The sequence below is a fragment of the Chenopodium album genome, chromosome 14 (assembly GCF_948465745.1).
Source record: "Chenopodium album chromosome 14, dcCheAlbu1.1, whole genome shotgun sequence".
In the NCBI taxonomy this organism is placed as follows: domain Eukaryota; kingdom Viridiplantae; phylum Streptophyta; class Magnoliopsida; order Caryophyllales; family Amaranthaceae; genus Chenopodium; species Chenopodium album.
This window is the reverse complement of record NC_137847.1, coordinates 9,000,493-9,023,249: the sequence shown is the minus strand read 5'-3', so window position 1 is coordinate 9,023,249 and position 22,757 is coordinate 9,000,493. Positions and strand designations below refer to the sequence as shown.

The 22,757-nt window shown below is 34.8% G+C and overlaps 1 protein-coding gene across 1 annotated transcript; it reads right to left on the bottom strand.

Moving 5' to 3' along the window:
* Nucleotides 1–5,096: 5,096 nt before the first annotated feature.
* Nucleotides 5,097–11,202, bottom strand: LOC145580026 (O-fucosyltransferase 35-like). The gene is made up of 9 exons (XM_081637341.1): nt 10,466–11,202; nt 8,481–8,642; nt 8,322–8,394; nt 8,106–8,176; nt 7,916–8,004; nt 7,218–7,350; nt 6,787–7,019; nt 6,162–6,638; nt 5,097–5,805 (listed from the first exon to the last, which is right to left on the bottom strand). The coding sequence occupies exons 1-9, from the start codon at nt 10,991–10,993 to the stop codon at nt 5,607–5,609; spliced, it is 1,965 nt and encodes a 654-aa protein (XP_081493467.1). The 5' UTR covers nt 10,994–11,202; the 3' UTR covers nt 5,097–5,606.
* Nucleotides 11,203–22,757: the final 11,555 nt, after the last annotated feature.

Here is a 22,757-nt window from a genome sequence, read left to right as displayed (position 1 = left end):
CTAAAAATAATCACCCTAACGTCGTTACGGGAGGTGGCCAAATTGACGGACGCCGTTCAGTGCTCATGCCAAGTGTAACTTCCCAGCTTGGCAACAAAATACACGTACGCAATAACGAAATTATGCATATGGCCCTTGCCACATAAGATATTACCGACAATACCCTTATGATGAACAAATGTTGTTCATCATAGAGATGAACATGAATTTTCCCCCAGTTTTCAATTAATTTATACATCAATTATTCCGTTTGAGATGTTATTTTCATAATACATTATTTCAGTTTCTTCCCGTCTTTCTTTCCCAATTAAAATTCAGTTATAAAGTTAATCTTTCTTCCCTTCTTTCTACCCAAATCAAATTCTTCTTCCCCAATTCTTAATTATTGAAGCACGTAATTGGGGAAGTATGCAAAAATATTTACTATACCAAACAACGTTCCCCTTCAGTTTCTCCTTTCAATATAAATAGGATTCATTCCTCCTCAATTCATCACTGTCAATACATCAATCCTCTCTCACTCTCTACCAGACAATCTCTCTGATTTTTTCAAGGTTAGTTGCTATTTTCCTTCCCCTTAATTTCTTAAATTTTCAGTACATTTTAATGTTTGAATTTTGTCTAAAATTTTCTATTCTTTTACTGTGTTATTTGAACTCTGAATATGGGGATGCTAGGCTAATCGAATTTACAATTTTTATGTCATACGGAATAATCTATACTTATTTTTGCCATTTTTGTAATTAATTTTACGAAGTTGAATTGAAGGTGTGTTTTTGTATCATTTATTGGTATATCATGTTTGTAAATGTAAATTCATATGCCAATTGTGCAAGTAAATTTTATTTTGGTGGATTTATTGATTTTAAGAATTGTAGTTAAGTTGAATTGAAGGTGTGCTTCTGTATAATTTCTTGGTAGTGATTTTTTCGAATCTATATTCATATTCATATGCCAATTGTGTAATTAAATTTAATATTGAAGAATTTGTTGATTTTTTTTAATGGTTGTTGTCTGAATTATGTTGTGGTAATATATATGTGTCATGTTTATTTATCTTTGAAAATTTCTGCATCATAGTTAATTGTTGTCTGAATTATATCCTTAACTTTTCATTCTTTAAAGGTTAAAAATTGTAAATGTCAAGTCCTTTTATGCTAACTCTTATGATACTTATACTATATGTATTTATACATAAATGTGGATTAATAGATTATAATTTAATTCTAGCTAAGATGGTAGTGCATATGGTTTTTATTCAACGGGGTTTGGGTTCAAATCTCTTTGCATGCATTTTAAATTTGTATCATTGAATGATGATGTGGCATAATGGTAGAGGCTGTTGAATGATGATGTGGCGTAATATTGGTGTAAGAATTATTTTTTTTTCATTTCACATTCAATTTTAAAGAATTCTGGCTTCTTTTTTCTTTAACAAAAAAAAAAAAAAATTATATGGTTTTTTTATTATTATTTTAATGATTTTGTGTTGAAATTTTTTATTTTGTATATATATATATATATATATATATATATATATATATATATATATATATATATATATTATTGCACGTGCTTAAAATTATGCATGCAATTCTTAGTGTTAAGTTTATAATTCTAATGTCAATCATTCAAGTGCAGGTGAATAATATCCCAACAACATTTTTTCACTTCGACTACATGGTTGATGAGTAATTGTGCTGAACTCTTTTGACGAAATGGGTGGTGAGAATTGAACCGAAGGCAAATATGAGAAGTAGGAAGCCATGAATGAGTACTTGAACCATGATGATTAGGCTTAATAGGCACGGGTTTAAAACAAGTATAGTCATAAATGGCTAGGCTTATATCTAAGAGTAAACTTTTTTTTTACACCAATTTCTTTAACATTGTGAATTTATTGGATTCCCAATATTGTAAAAGTATTTGCTACCGTATTTCAAAGGTTAAGATTGATTTCTTGCACTACGGTTAATTTCATTCTAATTACTAAAACACAATCTTTATTTACTCACGTATTTTGGCTTAAATTCAATCTGAGCTAGGAACAATCTCAATATCCAATTGAACAACCCTTAGGAAAAAAATTGCAACAAATTTAACCCGTGCATCGCACTGGCTAAATACTAGAAAATTATATATTAACCCATTAAATATAATGTTGAGATCCCATATTATTTTATTGATGTTTATGTTTTAAAAACAAAAAATTACAATACAATAAACAACCGTGCATCGCACGGGGTTAAGAACCATTATGCTAATACAATTGTTTTGTATTTCTATTTTTGCCTAGTATTTCAATTTCGTATATGAATAGTATAATTTTTTTTAATAGTAGTGTTAAATTCAAAAACCCCCTAGTTGCGAAATGAAACTAAACCAAAATTCTAAAACACCCAATGGCTGCGAAATGAAACAAATTAAAACCATATGCGATTATACTTATATGGGAAATGTTTGTTTCATAAGGTTATCAAATTTAATTGAACATCTATTTTCATAGAGATACTTACAATACTTTAAATCCATACACTTTAAATCCATTATAATGTCAAATAATTCTATACATATTTAAACTCAATTCATACAAACAAAACTTATTAAAAACTAATCAAAATTCTCATAACCATAAATTGATATGTCCTATAAGAAGCATCACATTACAAGTTACTGATTAATAACTATAGTTTTTAAATTGGCTTGATTAATCAAGATATTTGACATCAAAATAAAAAATTAAAAAAAAAACGCAATATAAACCCAAAAAATCCAACAGTAAGAAAATTGTAACAAATTAATAATTAAAAAAACCCAATGATAATTGATTATATTTCAAAATGCAATATAAATTAATTGATAAGTGAACCAAAACTTTAAAAAATATGGAACTTTCAACAGCGGTTGTAAAATTAATTGAAAGAAAAAATCCATTTTAGCATAAAACATAATTTGTTGAACAAAATAATTTCATCCGAAAGTATGATTAATACTGCATACAGAATTATCCATTAAAAAAAGTATGAGTACACTAAGTGATGACCACAAATTAAATCTTCAATGCAACAATAACATTTGTCAATCATACATTTTAAAGACCCAAACTTAAACCAACAAATTTGTCTGATTCAACCATATAATTGGTACCTGAATTGCAATTTGAGAAATCATATAACAACGACAACAAAGAAATTAACCTTTATCTTGACAAATAAGTTGAATAGGAACTTTGTCGCAAGTGCTTTATGAAACTAAAGAGTCGTCTTAGCCACTTTGCAAGGAATAATAATTTAAAATATATCACGTGGTTTGATCGAAATTATAGAATTATTGAAGAGAAAGAGAAAGAAGAGGGGAAGAAGCAAGAGGGAAAGAAAGAGATTTTCAAATTAAAAAATGAGGTTTTTTGTTTGGAATGGAAATTGGAAATATACTATGCACCACTAGTATAAAAAAGAAACTTCCTAAAAAAAACCTATAAAAAAGAAATTGAAAAAGGTAGTTATGTCTTTTTTTTTTAAAAAAAAAAAATTTAATTTTTTAAAAGAAATAGAATTTTTAAGGAAAAAGCCACGTGTCACTCTAGATTTCTTGTAAATTTTCTTGGAATAAGATTAACTTCCTTTGACATAAAACACTAAATTTGTTTTACTCCGTAATAATTATTTTTTTGATGAAAAAAATTACAATCTGAATAGGCATGATTTGGGGATTGAAATGGAGAAGAAAAATAATTTTTTTTAAAAAAAAAAATATTTTTTTGAATAGGCATGATTAGAGGATTGGGATAAAAGAGATGTATGATTTTGTAAAAAAAAATTATTTTCAATGAAAGGGATGTATGTTTTTTTTTTTTTTTTTTTTTTAAAGATACAATAAAAATTTAATAATAATCCTACAAATGTATTTAGAACAAAATGATTAGAAAATATGTAAATTTGGTCATAAGAGATGTTTTCTTGATTTTTTTATTAAAAAAAAAAATAAAGAAAACACTCACAAAAGTTTTCAATCTCCTAAAAATTGTCCAATTTCATTTGTGTTTATTCACCTCTGATTTAATTTCTGTTTTAATTATTTTTTTCGCCTTGAAATTTTTCTTTTTCTTGAATAGACATGTTTAAGGGATAGGCCGGATGGAAGAGTTTTTTTTTTTTTTTTTTTTTTTTTTTTTTTTGCAATAAAAAAAATTATTGTAAAACATGAAAAATAGGAGGAGGACAAGTGTCCCTATAACTTCTTGTTTTAAAATAATAGTACTGTTGTGGATATCATGTGTAACAGTCCGACATTTCCATGTTATTAATTAGCACTATAACCTTTGACACTTCATCAACTACAACTAATACACATTATGCAGCAGAATTGATCATATCTTGTAGTAGAGGGTTATGGCCCCACCATGAAAACTTTAGAATTAAAGACCTTAAACAAACTTGAATACTCATAATCAATCCTCTTTACAACCTTGGTTCCTGAAACATAATTTACATTAGTTGTATGTATTTTTCTCATCTCAAAAATCTTCAAATGAGCCCAAAAAAATAAAAAATAATCCCTCCGGCCCCGAATGATAGTCACTTTTGAAGAAAAATCACGGGAATTAAGGAGAATTAAAGAAATTACATTGAAAAAGTACATTTACATTGGATATGCAAAAAAGTAGAGAGAGAAAGTAATTAAAGTACATGGGAAAGTGAAATTTACATGGGAAAGTTAAATTTGCACAAATATTTATGCAAATGTTAGAGAATTTTGGTAAAAAAATAATATTAATGGTACTTGAAAAAAACAAATGTGACTAACATTTTGGGTCACTAAAAATGGCAAAAGTGACTATCATTCGGGGTGCGGAGGGAGTAAAAAAAAATCATAAACTCCGTATTAATATTTTTCGTTAAATAAAATATAATAGATACTTATACAGAGTAGATAATTTACTGGTTAATTTAGAACAATCATATGGGAGATTACTCAATTAGACTCTTCAAATTATAGATCATCTTACACTTCGTAGTAGCTAACATGGAGCAATGTTGACAAATGCTATTTTCATTGAACATTGTATTCATTAAGTTACTTGTGTGTACATAAAATCAAACGGCAAATTTAATGGCTCATTGTCATTCGCTTGAATATTCATCTGGATATTCCATTAGTCTGGGTGACAAACAATTACTTCAGACTTTATTTCTTCGTGTTAAGAAAGGACCTATACTATATTTTGTATTTAACAAAAAAAGAAAGAAAAAATAAAAAGCCATCACCGAGGAAAAAAAAAAGAACCAAAATTCTTGCTCACAGGGAAATCATTTTTGATATTTCCCTTCTTCATAAAGCCCTTTGAAATGATTATAATCAATCCGAACTGCTCCACAATGTCCTACATCCATCAGCACAAGCTCACGAGTTCTCTTTCTGCACCCAGCTGAAGGAATTGTACCCAGCAACATGTTCAAGTGAGTTCCACATCCACAAAGTTGGGTCTTCCGCGTTTCAGGATCTCAGGAATCAACTTCCCCAGAATGATGTTCAGACACCAGTAATCTTTGAATTCTTCATCTCTGAGTGCTTTACTTATCTCAAACAAACATTTAGTCACATCACTATTTCTTCGCTGATTCACATACACATCCAGGAAGTGGATTTGCGTAGAAACTTTCCTCCAATTTCGGAAACTCCCCAGGTTCCCTATAATATGGACCTCCTAATCGGTCTTTATGCATCTTTTGCACTTTTGCTCTGAACTTCTTCCAAGTGAGCTTTTCTTCATCATATTCATCAATAGCCTTCACCAAATTCATCCTGCACAGGCTTTCTTATAATATGAGTAAAGTGGGGCTAGAACAAGAGTTTATAAGATCAATGTCTTTTATATAGGCACTAATATATAAGCCTAAATTCTGAAGAAAGTTACTAAATTATATGAGGTAAGGGCGGGCAAAATATAGGGAAACTATATTGTTAAGGTAACACATTAAGTAAAAAAAAAAAGAAATATCTACAAATTATAAAGTTGAACAAAGCACCAATTACTAAGGTCAATTATCATGGTAATTTTAAAGAATTTCATTTACTGTAGGATTTTTAAAAGAAATGGCTTAAGTACAGGATCACCAAAAATCTATATATATATATCCAGAAGAAAAAGCAAGTTTTACCTGTCTGGGTTGATGGTTTTCTTAAACCCATCAAATCGCCTGTGACCTTGCACTGCTTTTGCCATATTTCCATCGTAGGTGTAGACAAATGCATCACTTTCAAGTGCAACAACATAGTCTATACCAGCCAGCATGTTTTGATGGTTCTTGAAAGGTTCCAGCTCCTCTTCTGTAGCAAGAGTTGAATGTGAGAAGATATTAGGATATTCATCTGTGAGGTACTGCATACTTCCATTTCCAAAAGCTTCACCAGCAACCAAATATATTCTTGTGGTGGATGGGAAACCCAATCCTTTCAGGAGTAAGGCAGTCTCTCTAGGGGTCATTGGGCAACCACCAAGTCTCCTCCGCTCTGATCCATCAATATCCTTCTCCTTCCAATGACTGACCTCATACCGCATCTTTCGAAGCTCTTCATCTTCTTCTGCAGTCAAATTATGACTGCAGCCAGTAAAAGCAAGCATATCCTTCTCATACCTAACATGAAACAAGAATAAAATAAAATTGAGAATAAGTAGCGTAGTAAACTACATGGAATACATGTATTATTGATCAGGAAGCATATAGGTGCAAGTGTGCAACATGGAATACTAGCACTCCTCTGAATGGGATCGACAGAGCTAACCTCAGATGGAGAGCAAGATAAGGGCCTCCATTTTGTCTCATTCTTGCAACTAAGGTCTTCCCAAGTTCTTCAATGGGGGATGAGTACTTTAATGCCCTATAATTAACTCGACACCTTAGCTTTTGTATACCATTGGGGAGACCATTGTTAGCAATCCGGGAATCAGTATGCGTGAAGTACATTACTTTGTGCTGCTTCAGAAGAGGGAGGACGTCTAATTTATAGTAGCTAGCCTGATATATATAATTGTGTCAGTCAAATGCTAATCATAATAGCATAATTTACTATATGAAGACTACAGGAAGAGCATTTTGGTCATTCATACTCTCAGAATCTAAGCACAGTTATTATTTATTTTTTGTTGTTAAGAAAAGAGGACTAAAGCACTAAACAATAGAGTATAATTTGAAAGATAAATGTCTTTATCAAACCTTAGACCAAGATATGGGTGTTTTTGTAAAAGGCTCAATATCGGCAAATTCTTTTGGTAATGCTTCAACTATATGGATTTCATCCTTTAATGTCTCCATGAAGTGCTGCCAATCAAACAAATCTTTAAACCCGCTGTCAATGCATAAGAAAATCAGTTAATTCTAGTCGTAGAACCACCTTGCGATGCATGCAGTTATTGTTTTAGGAAGCTAGCTCCGTAAAATCAAAATATGCAAGGAATAGCAGAATTTTTTTTGAGCGCAGAGTGCTAGTCTTAGAAAGATTGACACGAGGACAGAAACATAGGCACAAACATAAGGAAAAAGAGAAGATTACACGCAAACATTTTGTATCAAATACATGCATGACTAGTCTATTACAAGATTAGGCTAATGCATTCCAAGTCAATCACTACTTACAAATAACAATAAGGGAACAATACAGTATAAAATATCTTATCCAGAATCAAACTCTGGATTCAGATTATCTAAGTTAGCAAAAAATTGTATAAAGGTAATTAGGAAGTCCAAGCCTTCTCCTTCATGAATGTCATGAGGAAAACCAATATTTGACTGTTATGACTGATGCTTGGATAAGGAACATGGACCTAAGGGCTAGTTCTAAGTGTTGAGTGAGGATATGAAGATCATTAACAATATAAATTTTGGGAAATAATGTAGACAAAAGAGTATGTTACCTTTCATCAGCCCAATAAGATGTGTGATCGAGAGAAGGAAGAACAAGAGTGGCTTTCATGATCTTAGCAACAGCAACCATATCACAGATCTGCACTCTAAAATTAGTACTTATGAGATCATAGTCAAAGCTAATAACTCTTATTAATTAGTTAATTACATTAGAATCATGAAAACAAACAACCACCATACCCCAAATCTCATCTGATTCAAGCCACCATTAGCATTTATGAGGATGTAACCATTTGTCCTTTCATCCAGCTCTGCCAAAGGAAAACAAATGATAGTGAGGAACCATTACATAAAAAATGAGCACATTCCCGCAGATAATGATATTTCTTATAAAATATACAGCAAAAGGATTAAAAACCATGTGCATACATGCACAACTTCTATGCAGATTCATACTTTTATGCTTCTTTGGCAGATCAATGCACTGGCTGAAGTTTCCGCTGCTTGGTCTGGACCATATGTCAGAACACTACAATATAGATCTAAGCATGAGCAATACAACAAGTGAAAGAAATTAGAGAGTTAAAAATGAAAATATATATATTTCGAACTTACTTTACTCTCACTTTTGTCATTACTCACTACACCAGAGGCCACCATCATCAGAGTCCGTTCAATATCACCGCTCTCCTGTCTAACACCTTCTCCTTCTCTGTAGCTATAATCAGGAATGTTTTGATCTGCCTGGTAATGAAGGAATTGGGAGCCAGAATGAACCTAACAAGAAGAACAGACAAATTATTACTGGAGGAAAAAGAAACAAAAGAATAACTAAGTTTAACCCTTAAACAAGAAACCTGGAAGCCCTTGTGATATCAACAGTTTCACACAAAATTTTGCATGGCATTTCCATGCTTAGTTCTGCATTGAGTTACAAGAAAACAGCTAAGATGCAGGTCACTTTCAATATTGTCGAATAGCCTTGACATTTATTATACATTACCAGGCAGAATCTTTCTTATAAAGTTAAATAGTTACCCTACATAAGACAGTACAGAAGTAAAGGTACTCAAACCTATAGGCTATAGACCTGAGATCATAAGGGCAACAGTACCACCCGTATTTACCAACTTAAGGACTTGAACGATTACAAAGAATTTGCATCTTTTAGTGCTTAAACTGATTGAACTAGATTCTTAAAATCAGAAAAGAGAAGATCTCCTGCCAAATCCCACAGATACTTCCTGCAAAATACTTGTAGAGATGGAGGGGTCAAGGGGCTAAACATCACCTCATCGTGCATCTTCATCCCAATGTCTTCAATTGAATCAAAAAATAAATGGGGGAATAGAGCAATACTGAATGAAAAACATAGTTTCATCTTAAATTAAAGGTCTCCTTCAGTCCTCTGCATTTCATGTAAAACGCAAACACAAAATGAGGAATTCCTCTCCCTTGGATTTTATTACCCTTCCACCTTTCATTTTTTCTCACCCTACATATCCATTCCAAATTACCAATTGGATGACTTATCCAATCCTATGGACACGAAGTCATGAAGGAAACACTGCTATCCATATTTACCTACTCCAGATTTTCCCTCCTTTTAGATCTTGAAGGTTAAACTAGATTCATACACTAAGAAGTGTTATTATCCATTTATCCCCCATCAAATCCCATAGCCACTTACTTGACTTACTTAAAAAGATACAAAGGTCAAGGAATAAATATCACCTCGTCATGCATCTTCGTTCTAATTTCTTCACCTGATACCATACAGTAAATGGTGAAACAGGATGTTCTGATATTTGTTTACTCTCACCCAATCTTCTCTTCCTTTGGTTTCATGTAGAGCATCAAACAAATAATGGATGATGAATTTCCCTCCCTCACATTCTATACTATTCCTCCACTCCTTATTCCTACAATCCTACCTTCGTATTCTATCCCAAAATGACAAATTGGTGACTTACATTACAGTGCTTAGTTACCAACTATCAAGTTATTCTGTATAGATTACTTTTCAATCATTACTACTATTAGTACAATACTAATATAGACTAATACATGCCAACTCCATAGTCCATTTTTTTATCCAACTCCTTTTGTATTTTGAAGAATCGAAACTCGATGATATACATAATTACAATACATTTTGAAGATGATTGCTTTATAGGTCAACCACTCAGATTAACAATTCTAAATACTCCTAGTGCACCATTTGAAAATACATAATTCCCTCAAATAAGAAATGATAGTCACTAATAAGGATATGCTTCGGCCAATAGGTGCTTTCCAAAAAAAAAAGTCGTTTCCTTAAACTTTACAAGTTTTCATAGCTCATACACCAGTCACAAAGCATACTAGCATGGCCAAAAAAAAACCACCTACCCCCCTTATTCTCCATTCCATTGACTTACCTAACAATTTAACATAGTACTAACAAAACTTGAAATCAAACAAACAACTAACTTACAATTCATTAAACACTAAAATTAGAAAATAAATAAAACCCATCTATTCTTAACATAAATCCCAACAAAAATAACAATAAAAATTAATCAAAAAAAGTAGTTTAATGACTAAAAAGCTAGCATTACCTGAAGATTAGACTGAGTTGAATCAATCATGGAAGATCCAAATAACCCATGTTCAAAAATCCTAAAAACACCCAGAAGCAAACAAACCCCACAAAATAGAAAGAACATCCATTGACCTAATTTCTTCCTCTCTCTAAAACCAAGCTCAACAACCCCTTTAACAGCATCAGATCCAAGAACAGAAGAAGAATGCTTCTTAATTCTATGATGAAGCAATCCAAAATGATTCTGATTCTGGGTTTGTTTCTTTTCACAAAATGAATCAAACCCATCAGGAGAAAGAGGCGTAGTAGCAGGATCAGATCTGGGTGAGTTCAAAATTAGGTCAATTTCATGGTGAGTAGAGAGAGAATTTCCGCCGCCAGTTGGGGTGGTGCTAGTCGAAGCAGCGTCGTTAACGGCGGCGGAATTGGCGGCGCGTTTGAAGGAAGGAGCTCGGCGTGTCATGGAGCTCGAGAAACGAGGACTGTTGACAATTTGAGGGACGCCATTATCGGTAGAAGAAGAGCGGTGATGGTGAAAACCCATGAAAATGGTGAAAGGGTTTTGTAGGAGAGAGAAAGTTGGATGTTAGTGGGGGTTGATTAAGAGGAGTGGAGCTTTAATGGAGGACCATTCACCATTAATGGAGGAAGTGAAGGTTGAAGAGAAAGCGACTGGGGAGGAGAGAGAAAGTGATATAAAACGCGGTATAGTTGTATTAAATGTATGATATGAATATATGATTGATGTTTGGAAATTAAAGGAATAATTTGAGTTGTTTAATGGTAATGTTTGAAAAATAAGATTAAAGTAGTTGTATAATCGTGTTGTTCATAATTGCAATTGGGCACGACCTTTTCTGGAAGAAGAAAAGATGAGCGTTTTTTTCTTTGCTTTTTGGTAAATAATCCTACTAAGGCGACTACTAGTACTACGGGTCTACGGCTAGATATTTAGTCTAAGAGTCTGGTCTATTCAGCATAATTTCAGTTTAGTTTATTTCATCTCTAATTAATTCAGTTCACTTCTTAATTTTCTTTGCTCATAAATAATTTATTTCAGCTCACTTCAGCCTCAATCAATTCAATTCATTTGTTTTCAGTAAATCAGAATAAGCCCTAAAAAACTTGTACAACTTGTAATCATAGTTATGTTTATCGATAGTACAGTATAGTGGCTAACCACACAATATGTGTGTCATAGCTAGTCATATATGACTAATACGGGTAGTTTTTTTTCGTTTGGTCTTGTGTTACAAATTTAGTTGTTGACAATTAATAAGGGAAGATATTGTAAATAAATCCTAAATAATTGCTACCTTCGTTTTTTTTAGTTGACACGTTTTGACTTTACCATTACTCACACACTCTCCTTTGACTGTATTTAGTGCTTTATATGTAACTAGAAATATAGTTATGTGGAATCTTGTTAGGGCTTGTTCTCTTCAGCTTAATTTCAATTCAGTTCCTAATTTCCTTCTCTCATAAAATATTCAGTTCAGCTCATCTTAGTTCAGTAAATCAAAACAGGCCCTGAGTTTCGTTACGATATATTTTAAAATATCAACTTTTCATAATTTTTAATTATCATTAATTAAATATATTAATGGTTAAATTTGTGCATAGGTTAACTTGACTAAAGAAAAGTGTAAACTAAAAAGAAAAAGTTATTTTTAGGTATATATGTCCAAACCTCCACACACTGTATATATTAAAGATTTTTTTAAAAAAAAGTAATTAATATAAATGAGGGTAAATAAGTAAATAAACATTTTAGATGGTATAATTGTACAACAACAACTTTCGTGTGTGACCAGCCACACCGTGTAGCCAGCTTACACACCAAGTAACCCCTAACCAATGAGTAATCCCTGACCGAGTAAATCCTGACCGGCCGAGTAACCACTAACTGACCAAGTAACCCCTGATTGACTTAGTAACCCTTGACCGACTTAGTAACACCTGACTGAGTGAGTAACCCCTGACCAAATAAAGTTATGTTCTTTTGAGCTTCTGAGCAGAGCAGAGCAGAGCAGATGTCAACAAAGCAGAGCAGGTGTCAACAGAGCAAATTGAGTCAACAAAGCAAATTTCAACAGAAGAACGGGGTTTAACCCCTGATCAACTTAGTAATTTTTGACTAACCGAGTAACTCTGTCTTAACCGACCAAGTAACCTCTGACCGATTAACCCCTAACCGAGTAAGTAACCCTAGTAGCACTAACAAAGTAATTCCATAAGACCCTCTCTAATGGTGAGACTCAAGTGAGTATTTTTAGGAGAGAGAGAGTATTTTTTGTAATGTATACCAATAAGTCGGTATCTAAACTTAACAACTCCAAAAGAAAGTTGTTAAGTTTCGATACTCAACTTTGAGTCTCATTTGACTAAAAGTGTGGGCCCTTGTCAATATTCTAATATATTTTGTAATTTATTTAAGTTTTACTTTTTTTTTAATCTTATAATTTATGATATTAAAAAGAAATGGATTTAGTGGGCCATAAATTGAAAGTGACATTTGTAAATTTTAAAAGAGTCTCAGCATTGGGAAATTAGACTTTACATGAGTTGCTAAATTGAGAATTGGATATGGTATCACCATTTGAGGTAAAAAAACAACTCATTTTGTATTTCAATACTAAAACTTGAGTCTCATCATTGGAGATGGTCTAATGGTTGGCATATAAAAGTTTGTAATTGTATGTACAAACACTATTCATAAGAGTAAATCAAATTTTTTAAAAGAGAACGAAGGGAAGGGATAAGGAGATAAAATTGCAAAAATAGGTAATTAGAAATTTAAAGATTTAAATGTATACGTATTTATAACAGTGAGGGATAACTCAAGTGGTTAGAGATTACGTCCCGATTTCAGGAGATTTTTGGATCTATTCTCACCCCCGCTCTTTGTGGCTCTCTAAACACCAAAAGAAAATGTACCCATATTTTTTTGTAAATGTTAGCTAACTTTAGATGTGATCATTGGGCAGGCCGAGCCGAGGCCAAAAAAATCAACTCATTTCTCGGGTTGGGACGGGCCGAAAATTATGTGCCCAAACTATATGAGCCATGCGGGCTTTTTGGGCTGGGCCAAAAAATCAGCTAAAATTATTGCATAAAACGGCATTCCAATTGGCCAAGCCCGTTCAAAAAAAATTAAAACTTTGATTTTGGGCCGGAAAATTTTGCCCAAGTTCGGGCGGCCTAAGTTTGTTCAGGTCATCTAGCTAACTTAATTAGATAAAGTTTTGATAATGATACTTATAGTCACTTTAATTATTTTATATCGTCTTTTAAGTAATTATATGAAATAATTTGATAGTTATAAGTTTACAACCTATCTCATACCAATCAATTACTTTAATTATTCCAAGATTTATTGCCTGTGAGATTTTTTTGAGGAAGCCCAGGTTTATCAATTTGATAAACAAAATTTGTTTATCAAATGGCAAAATGGTAAATAAAACAATATAAATGCCCAATCATTATGACATTTTTGTAAATATATCAACAATAGTGGGACTCATATTTAACAAAAAATTGTTGATTTATTTACAATCTTGCCATTTGATAAACAAATTTTGTTTATCATATTGATAAACTTGAATTTGCTCATATATGGTTTACATATAATTCATTAAGGTTGTATTGGATGGGAGCTGAGACATCTTTGGTAGGGGTGTAAATGAGCCGAGCCGAGCCGAGTACTACCTTGTTCATGTTCAGTTCATTTAACTTAGGCGAGTCTGAGCACGATCTCGAGCTTTCAAGCGAGCTCAAAACCCTGTTCAAGCTCGGCTCATTTAGTACAATATATGTTCACGAATTGTTCATGAACAACTCGTTTATTAAACGAGTTGATAAATGAGTGACTCATGAACGAGCTTAATAATAAACAAGCTCTTATAATAAACGAGCTTTAATTTGTACTTTTGACATTTGAAAATCTCAAAAGTAGCGCATAATAATTAAATTTTAATCACACCGTATAAACTTAAGAATTAAATTAACAAATTGTGAATAAATCAATGATTCATAAAAATAAATAAACGAGTAGTTTGTGAAAATAAATAAACGAGTTGTTCATGAACATATATAAACGAGCATATCTATGTTCGTGTCCAAGCTCATTTATTAAACGAGCTTCAAAATTTGTTCAAACTCGGCTCATTTATTAAATAAACGAACATGAATGAGCTTCAACCGAGCTCAAACCTGAGTAGTTTATTGATCGGCTTGGTTCATTTACACCCTAATCTTTGGGTTATGCAAAATGTGTAAAAGTATAGAACTTGTGTAGTTAATCTCCAAGATTAACATAAATAATTAAACATAAGAATTCGCAATTTTATGAATGTATATAACATCATTTGATGAATTGTACGAGATAATTTTTAAAAACTCAAAATATCACTTTTTAAGGAGAAATATATTTGTATTGATATAGTTGTGAATTAAATCATTTCGATGGCATAGATTTCTTTAAAAAAAATTAAAAAAAAATTAAAAAAAAAAACTAAAATTTTCTTTGTTCACTCTTTTCAAAGCTAGCTACCATATTAAAACCTAGGGGCTGCCATCGACTTTTATCAATGGTAAGCCCCAAATTCTTCTTTGATTTTTATGTTTTCAGCCAACAAAGATCACCATCGGTATGGTGATTATAGTCAATCCCTCTATGTAAGGTTTAGTTGGTCTTTCCATGTAGGATTTAGTATTGTTTGTTTGTTTTTAGTGTGTGCATGGATACAAATTTGAAAGATTCGTCTTGCAAATTTGTGGAATTGCAAGTCTGTTGGTATAGGGGCCGGGTGCAGATTTAGAAGATTCGTTTTGCAAATTTGCAGATCTTGATGACCAATCAAGTTTTATCATTTTTGCGACTATATATCAATAGAGCTCCGTCAAAAACGATGCAAAGACATCTAAAATTATCCGTGAGCAGTTCAAAAGCGATGCCATAAGTTTAGAGGTGTTTAATTCTTATATTGAGAAGTTAGATCTATTAAGAGATGGTTGTAAGTACCGAATGACTATTATTATTTAATGAAATCACCCTTTCCTATTCCATTAAAAAAAAGAATTAAAAATTAATTTCGATTGCATATAAAGTTGTTACGTAGTAATTGATTTGCATAAAATGAAATATAACTGAGGTTTTACATCCAAAAAAATATCTCTGATATCAACCGATCAATAAAGCTACTATACTGGTATAGCTTTGATTGGCACTCCATTTCTACGTGGTCCATGCATGCATCCTACTCCATTGATAGAGTATAAAACATATTCCTGGGCCTCAACCATTAAGCTTTTGGTTGAGATTGGTCCTCTAACATAGTATCAAGAGCCAGCTTGACACAAAGGTCACGGGTTCGAATCTCATCCACCCCTCCTTCAAAGTGGAATTAATTCGCACCAGGTATGGGTGGGCCTGTGTTGCATCCACATTTCAAGCCCAAAGGGCCTTTCATGTGAGGGGGAGTGATAGAGTATAAAACATATTCCTGGGCCTCAACCATCAGCTTAAGCTTTTGGTTGAGTTGGTCCTTTAACATCCATACGTACTTATTAAGAATGAAGATTGTATAGGAAAACAACACACTTTTCATGTTGTGAAAATGAAATGTAGTTATTAGGAGAATGGATTGAGGAACAAAAGACACAAGCTAGCTAAGGGAATGACATCATTCTTATATTGGAATTTTCATTATAAGACAAGATGTAAATTATTTTGATAAAGCTTATGACACATATAGTTAACTAATTACTTGTTCCTTTAAAAAGAGAAAAACAATTACTTGTATAATTTTTTGAGGGGATCCTTTAATGAATCAACTATCTCTTTATATGGGTAATTTATTGTGAATTTGTGCAAGCTATTACGAAGTAGGTAGTTTTATGCATAATACGTGTAGATGGATGATTTGCCTTTATCTACACTTATATTCAAAAACAAAAAGGGGATAAAAAGACACAAGAACAAAGAAATGACAATATTTTTTTCAATTGTATTTAACTTATGGGGTGACTTGTGAAGAAATTTCTTAAAGCCGACCTAACTAGCTATGGCACAACTAATGAGCAAGGCAGTCCTTTACCGTAAATAGTTTTCCTATGTAAGAGTTTATTGTACGTGTAATTAAGGTGTTAACATATACTTTGTACTTTGTATATTATCGAAACTTGACATGTCTACATTTCTAAAAATAACAAAGTAGATTGACCATATAGAACATGCATTTGTTGATCAAAATGGTATATGTCACGGTGCAATTTTTCGAGCTATGCGGCACTAGGAAACGTCCCTAGTCAGCCTTACTTTAAAGCCTACGAGGTTAGAATAGCCTCGTAAGTTTTATGCGGAAGCAATACTTAAAAAAAATAAACTACTCACACAATATTTAACCAAAGGCAACAATATCTTTTATTGATGAACAGAAAAAGTACAAGTGTTTGCGTAAGGATTAGATTCTAACTGAATACCTTGGACAACCCCCAAGGCCCTCTATTTACAGGCAAATGGGAGGACAACCCCCTCCATTGGGCGAACAGACACGAGCGTGCATGTATTCCACGTGGCACCCACGCAACGCCTACCACTACAAGAATCAGGTCGAATTCCGACGGATTAGTGCCGACGGACAGGTAAATCCGTCCGAAAAGCCGAAATTTCCGACGGATTTATATTTCGTCGGATATTTCAGACAAATTTAAAATTTCCGTCGCAAATCCGTCTGAAATTTCCGACGAAATTAGATTCCGTCGGAATATATGCACTTTTGACGGATTTTTTCGTCGGAAATTACCATTTTCGACGGATTTTTATTCCGTCGGAAATTTCCGAAGGATTTGAAAATAATTTTATAAAAAAAAAAACAAAAACCCCTTTAAAAGTTGAAACCCTAGCAGCTCCTCCTTCCCCCTTTTCTCTTTCCGCCTCTTTCCTTCCCCTTTCTCTCTCCTTCCCCTTTCTCTTTCTCTCTCCGCGTCTCAGCTTCCCCTTTCTCTTTATCTCTCCTTTCCTTTTCTCTCTCCTCTTCTTTTCCGGATCCTCTTCTCTTTCCTCTTCTCTTACAGATCCCGGCCTCTTCCTTTTCTCCTCTTCTTTCCCCTGTTTCTTACCACCGCAACAAAAACCACCACCATCTCTTTCTTCCCACCACCGCGACTGCAACAACCACCACCAACATCAACATCAACCTCAAACAACACCACCACTGCAACAACCACCTCCAACATCAACACCACCACTACAACAACCACCGCCTCTTTCAACAGCCACCGTCGCGAGTATCTCGAGGACTCCGCAACAACACCACCGCAAAAAAACAGCCACCGTCGCGAGCATCTCAAGGTTTTTTTGTAGATCTAGTTTTAACTTAGGTTAAATTGTAGATTTTGTTTTAATTTTGGTTAAATTGTAGATCTTGTTTTAATTTTGGTTAAATTGTAGATGTTGTTTTATTTTTTTAACATAGATTATAGTTAATTATTTATGTAAATGTTAGTTTATGAATTTATTAAATTATTGTAATTATAATAGTTAATTTTCGTTTTTTCTTTTTATTGAAATTTCAATCAAATATTTATATCTATTGGTTTGGATTTTTTTGTGGTAATTTTCGTTCTTTTGTATATTTTTTTAATATTGTTTGTTATTTTGGTGCTGTGGGGTGGAGTATAGTGGTGTTTTGAGGTGGTGTGTGGTGGTAGGATGTGTTGTGGACTTGTGGTGGAGGTGCAGGTGTAGGGCTGGTGGCGGTGGTGCCACCAGATTTTTTTTTTATTTTTTTAATGCATTTTCCGACGGAAATTTACGACGGAATTTTTCGGGCTGGAAAACCTCTTCCGACAGACTGATTTCCGTCGGAATTTTTGTCGGAAAAGTGGTTCCGACGGAAATTCCGTCGGAAAAGGCCATATTTCCTACGAACAGGTTTCCGACAACCGCTTCCGACGGAATTCCCGTCGGAAACAGGTTTTCCGACGGAAAACGGGGTGTCTCTGATGGAATTTTTCCGTCGAAAATCGGCTTTTTTCTAGTAGTGTACAATCAGCTAAACTAATAAACAAATAAACATAACCCATGTAAGCATAACCGTCCTTATCCAAAGTATAGCCTAGCAGCGCTTCCCCGAAGCATCGCACTTGTTCGCACCAATAGCAACCTATCACTCACACTTGTTAACCATCAGCCATGCCACCATAGGCATCTCACCAACTGACACATCCCTTGGTGACCAATGTTGACCCATCAAGGATAACTACCTTTGGCGTGTGCTTAACACACGCATCAATGAATAGGTACCAAGTAGTCTGACCACACAACAGTTACTTGTGCATGCTCAACTAACGCACCATTTCGCCAAGCATTGCGTCACTCCCCAAGCAACGCATCTCTTTGCAACCATCGCGTTGTTTCACAAACATCATGTTGCTTCCCCAAGCAACGCACCACTTCGCCAATCGACGTGCTGCTTCACAAGCATCACGTCGCTTGGCAAGCATCGTGTCTCTTCGCTCGCTGTCGGTGTTTTGCCCAAGCATCACAACGCTTCCCAAGCGTCGCGTCGCTTCGCACCACAACCAAGCCCCAAGCGACACTTTGCACAAGCGCGCACCGTAGCACAATGTCCAACTGACAACAGCCAACCATATGACTTAGTACAAGAACCGTAGCAAGTATTATGAAGATAGTGTCGTTTCACCCACAAGCCATAGCTTTGAGCTAGGCATCAAGGCACCTATACGTGCTTCAGCACCATAGCTTACGCACCGCATAGCCCCGCACCAAGTCACGCATCCAATCCCACTAAGTATCAAGCCAACAACCGTGCCAAGGTCCAACATGCCCCCATACCATGCTAGCACCATTCTCCATGTCCCAGGCCAAGGAGGTACCTATGGCCGCACCCAGCCATAGGAGGCACTCACCCCCCCTATAGTGCTTTATTTTGTTCTAGGCATCAAATACTAGTGAACACTGGAATGATAGTAACACAATAATGGGACCTTTGTCCCATCCATTGGAACCAAAGATAGCCCATAGGTACTTAGTCAAATAATATATCATATATATAATGCTACAAACTTACAAACAACACAATTAACTACACCATACAGTTAACAATACTATTTACAAGTATTTACAAGCGCACCCACGCATCATGCCCATGCACGATTATTAAGGGTCTTACAGTATACCACTAGGTTGGCGTATCTTCTTGTGGAAGCTATTTACAATAGCAAAATAGCGATATCTTAAAGATGATCTTGGCAAGGAGAGGTGCTCATGCATGCGTAATTAACTACTTGGGTTTTGATCCTCAAAGTTAGTTGATTACACCGTAATTAATAGATAAAGAGAATGGGAGAAAGAGTATTTCTATATTCCATTCCACACATGTGGTGTATGTAAAGGGAGAGCATTCGCCATGTAGAAGCTATATTGTATAAAAAATCCTTCATTTCAATTTATGGTAGCTCCATAGCTTGGAGTACAACTAACATAGCCAAAGACATAGCTATCAATCACGTTCTTTACAAGTGAATCAATCCATGTTTTTATTATTTGACCGATGATTTTTACTATCTAGTGTCCAGTCTGTCCCATTGTTTGATTTAATTTAATTTGACCACCACTAGTATTGCTATATTCTTATTAAACTTCTCAAAAACTTTGTGGCTCGATCTAATTTTCTAAGAAAACCCTATTGGGTGTGGCCCAAATTTTAATAGGCTCATTATTTTGATGGAGTATTGGTTCATGTTTTAGAAGCTTCTGGATACATGTAGCATGTTGGTATATTGCTCTTAATTCTCTATATTTTTCGGTTAGCTTGTATCATGCAAGCCACAAAAATGAGTTACAGAATTCTTGACATTGGAAGTAACTAGAAATATGATTCGTGAATTTTCTATAACATCATGGATACAAGAATAATGAAGGAATTTCTATAATCTTCCGGCCATTTTTTCCAAGCTCCATTACAACTATAAATAGGTACATACACACACAAGAAGCCATACCATACACATAAGCCTTTCACCTCTTTATAATTCTCTACCAATTTACCTTCTCTCTACGAAGTTGAATCCACTATTTCTATTTTTGTATTACTCCTTCTTATAGTGAGAGTTTTCTCATACTATCACCATTTCAGTGCTCGTCGATCGTGGATTTTTTTTAATAATTTTTCCCATGTTTAAATATTGTGTGACCATTTCTTTACTATTACCTTGCCTTTATCTTTCTCCTAACAACCTTGCAAAAAAAATCATAGGAAAATCAAAACCCTAGATAGGTTACGTATGATTTTGAGGTGTTTGTGCAACTTTGATTTTATCTAAGTTATTGGGGAGAGTATGTGAATTACTTGTCAGAAGAGAATACTTCATTAAAACATGAATATGCTCGAATTCCTACCGAATAATTGTGTTTCTGGAAACAGAATACTCCTCGGGGTTAGGGTAATAATATCAAGATGTTCTAGAGGCTAAGTCCAATGAATGTCCAAGTGTCCTTCAACTCCGCCTTGCTGTCCGAGAGCTCGGCCTGTAAAAGAGAGAAGGTTAACTGCCCCGGGGGGTGTGACCCGGAAAAGCCCCTCCGATGCTTAAGTCAGCGAATGTACTTTCTAAAGAGAGAAAGTAGAGAGAGTGAGTACTTTAGAGAGAGAAAGTAGAGAGAGAAGGAGAGAGGATTAGGAAAAAGTTACTCTCATTAATGATTGGAGAGCTATTTATAGTTGTACTTTCAGGTGGCAGAAGTTGTACTTAGTTGGAAAGATTAGGCGTAAATCTGTACTTTGCTCTGATTAATGATTGGCTGGATCATGGAGGGATATTTTCGTAATTCCAAGTCAATGGGCTTAGGACAATGGACTTGGCCCAAACATTTAGCCCCACGCGTGATGTGGGAACGAGATCGTATGAAGTTCGAATATTACGCGGAATGAGTATGTGAGAAGTTATCATGTAAGCTGAAGTAGATTTTGAGGCGTACTCGAGGGCTAAAGCGAGCCTCAGGCGTACCAGAGGGCTAAAAAGAGCCCTAAGCGACTTGCAAGGGTGAAAACCAGCCCCAAGCAATGCATTATAAGTATTTTAATTGAGATGACTGTGTGGTTTTTTGATAATTTACCTGAGCTAAGCCTGATTATTGATGACGGCTTATAGACAACTTAGAGCTTTTCTCCTTTTAGAATATTTTCTTCGGGTTGAGTCCCATGTATATTGCTCAAGGCATGACTTGTCTTGATAATATAATGAGAGGTAAGCCTTACGCTTAGCTGAGAGCATAAATTGTCTTGATGATATTTTTGACACCGAGAGTTAAGGGATGATTAAATACCCCTTCTCTTGTAAGTGGACATAATCATTTGGGCCCAAGAAAGCAATGAGCCCATTTAGCTAAAGATATTGATATGGACCACCCTTTTTCCATTTCAACAACACGTATCCTTCTTCCTTTATTTGTCTTATGCAAATAATTAAAGTAGTTCACTTTTTCTTTTAGTTCTTGGAAAACTTGTTGTTTATCTTTGAAAATATCGATCGGTTTGCTCGTCTGCTGGAGGTCCGAAGTCTTAGTAGGCCTAGCCAAGAGAAGAACTCTTTTCTTATATTTTTAATTGTTGTATTTGAGAAGGTAGATTTGAGGGCTTTGATTCATCAAGCCTAGCTCTCGGCTTTTTAGGCTATAATGTTGTTTTTTGGAATGTCGAACGGCTGAGGGGTGACGCCCAGCCAAGCAAGCCGAGGGGGGAGCTGGGCGTGCCGAGGAGTGAGGTGAGGGAGTGAATGATATTCTCCAAACAACCGCCAAGCTGGGCGGAGGGAGAGAGCGGGGTTGAGCGATGTTAGATGCCGAGAGCCCGGGGTAGCTCCGCGTGACCTTACTAGGCTGGGCGCTCAGCCTGGCCTGCAAGTGCCGAAGGGGTGGAGTGAGATGAGAGGGCCGAAGGAGTGTCTAGTGCGCCGAGGGGGTCGAGGGCGTAGCTGAGCGCCCGGGTTGCTGAGAGCTTGGGGCTTTATATGTTGTGCGCTCGGCTTCGTCGCATAGCTGAGGCTAGGGAACAAGGCCGAGCTGAGGGATGTTGTAAGTGGTATGAGGTCTAGTTGAAGGGTAGGATGAGAGATGAGAGCTAGGAGGATCTATGGTGTGAGAGGTGAGATTTTCTTGAGTTGTAATGAGTAGGCAAGCCGAGCGGAGGGAAGAGATGAGGGAGTAGACTTGTTGAGGGCCCATAAGCATGCCGAGGGCCTTGAAGGGCTTGCTGAGAGGGTCGCTTAGTGTGCTGCTGCCA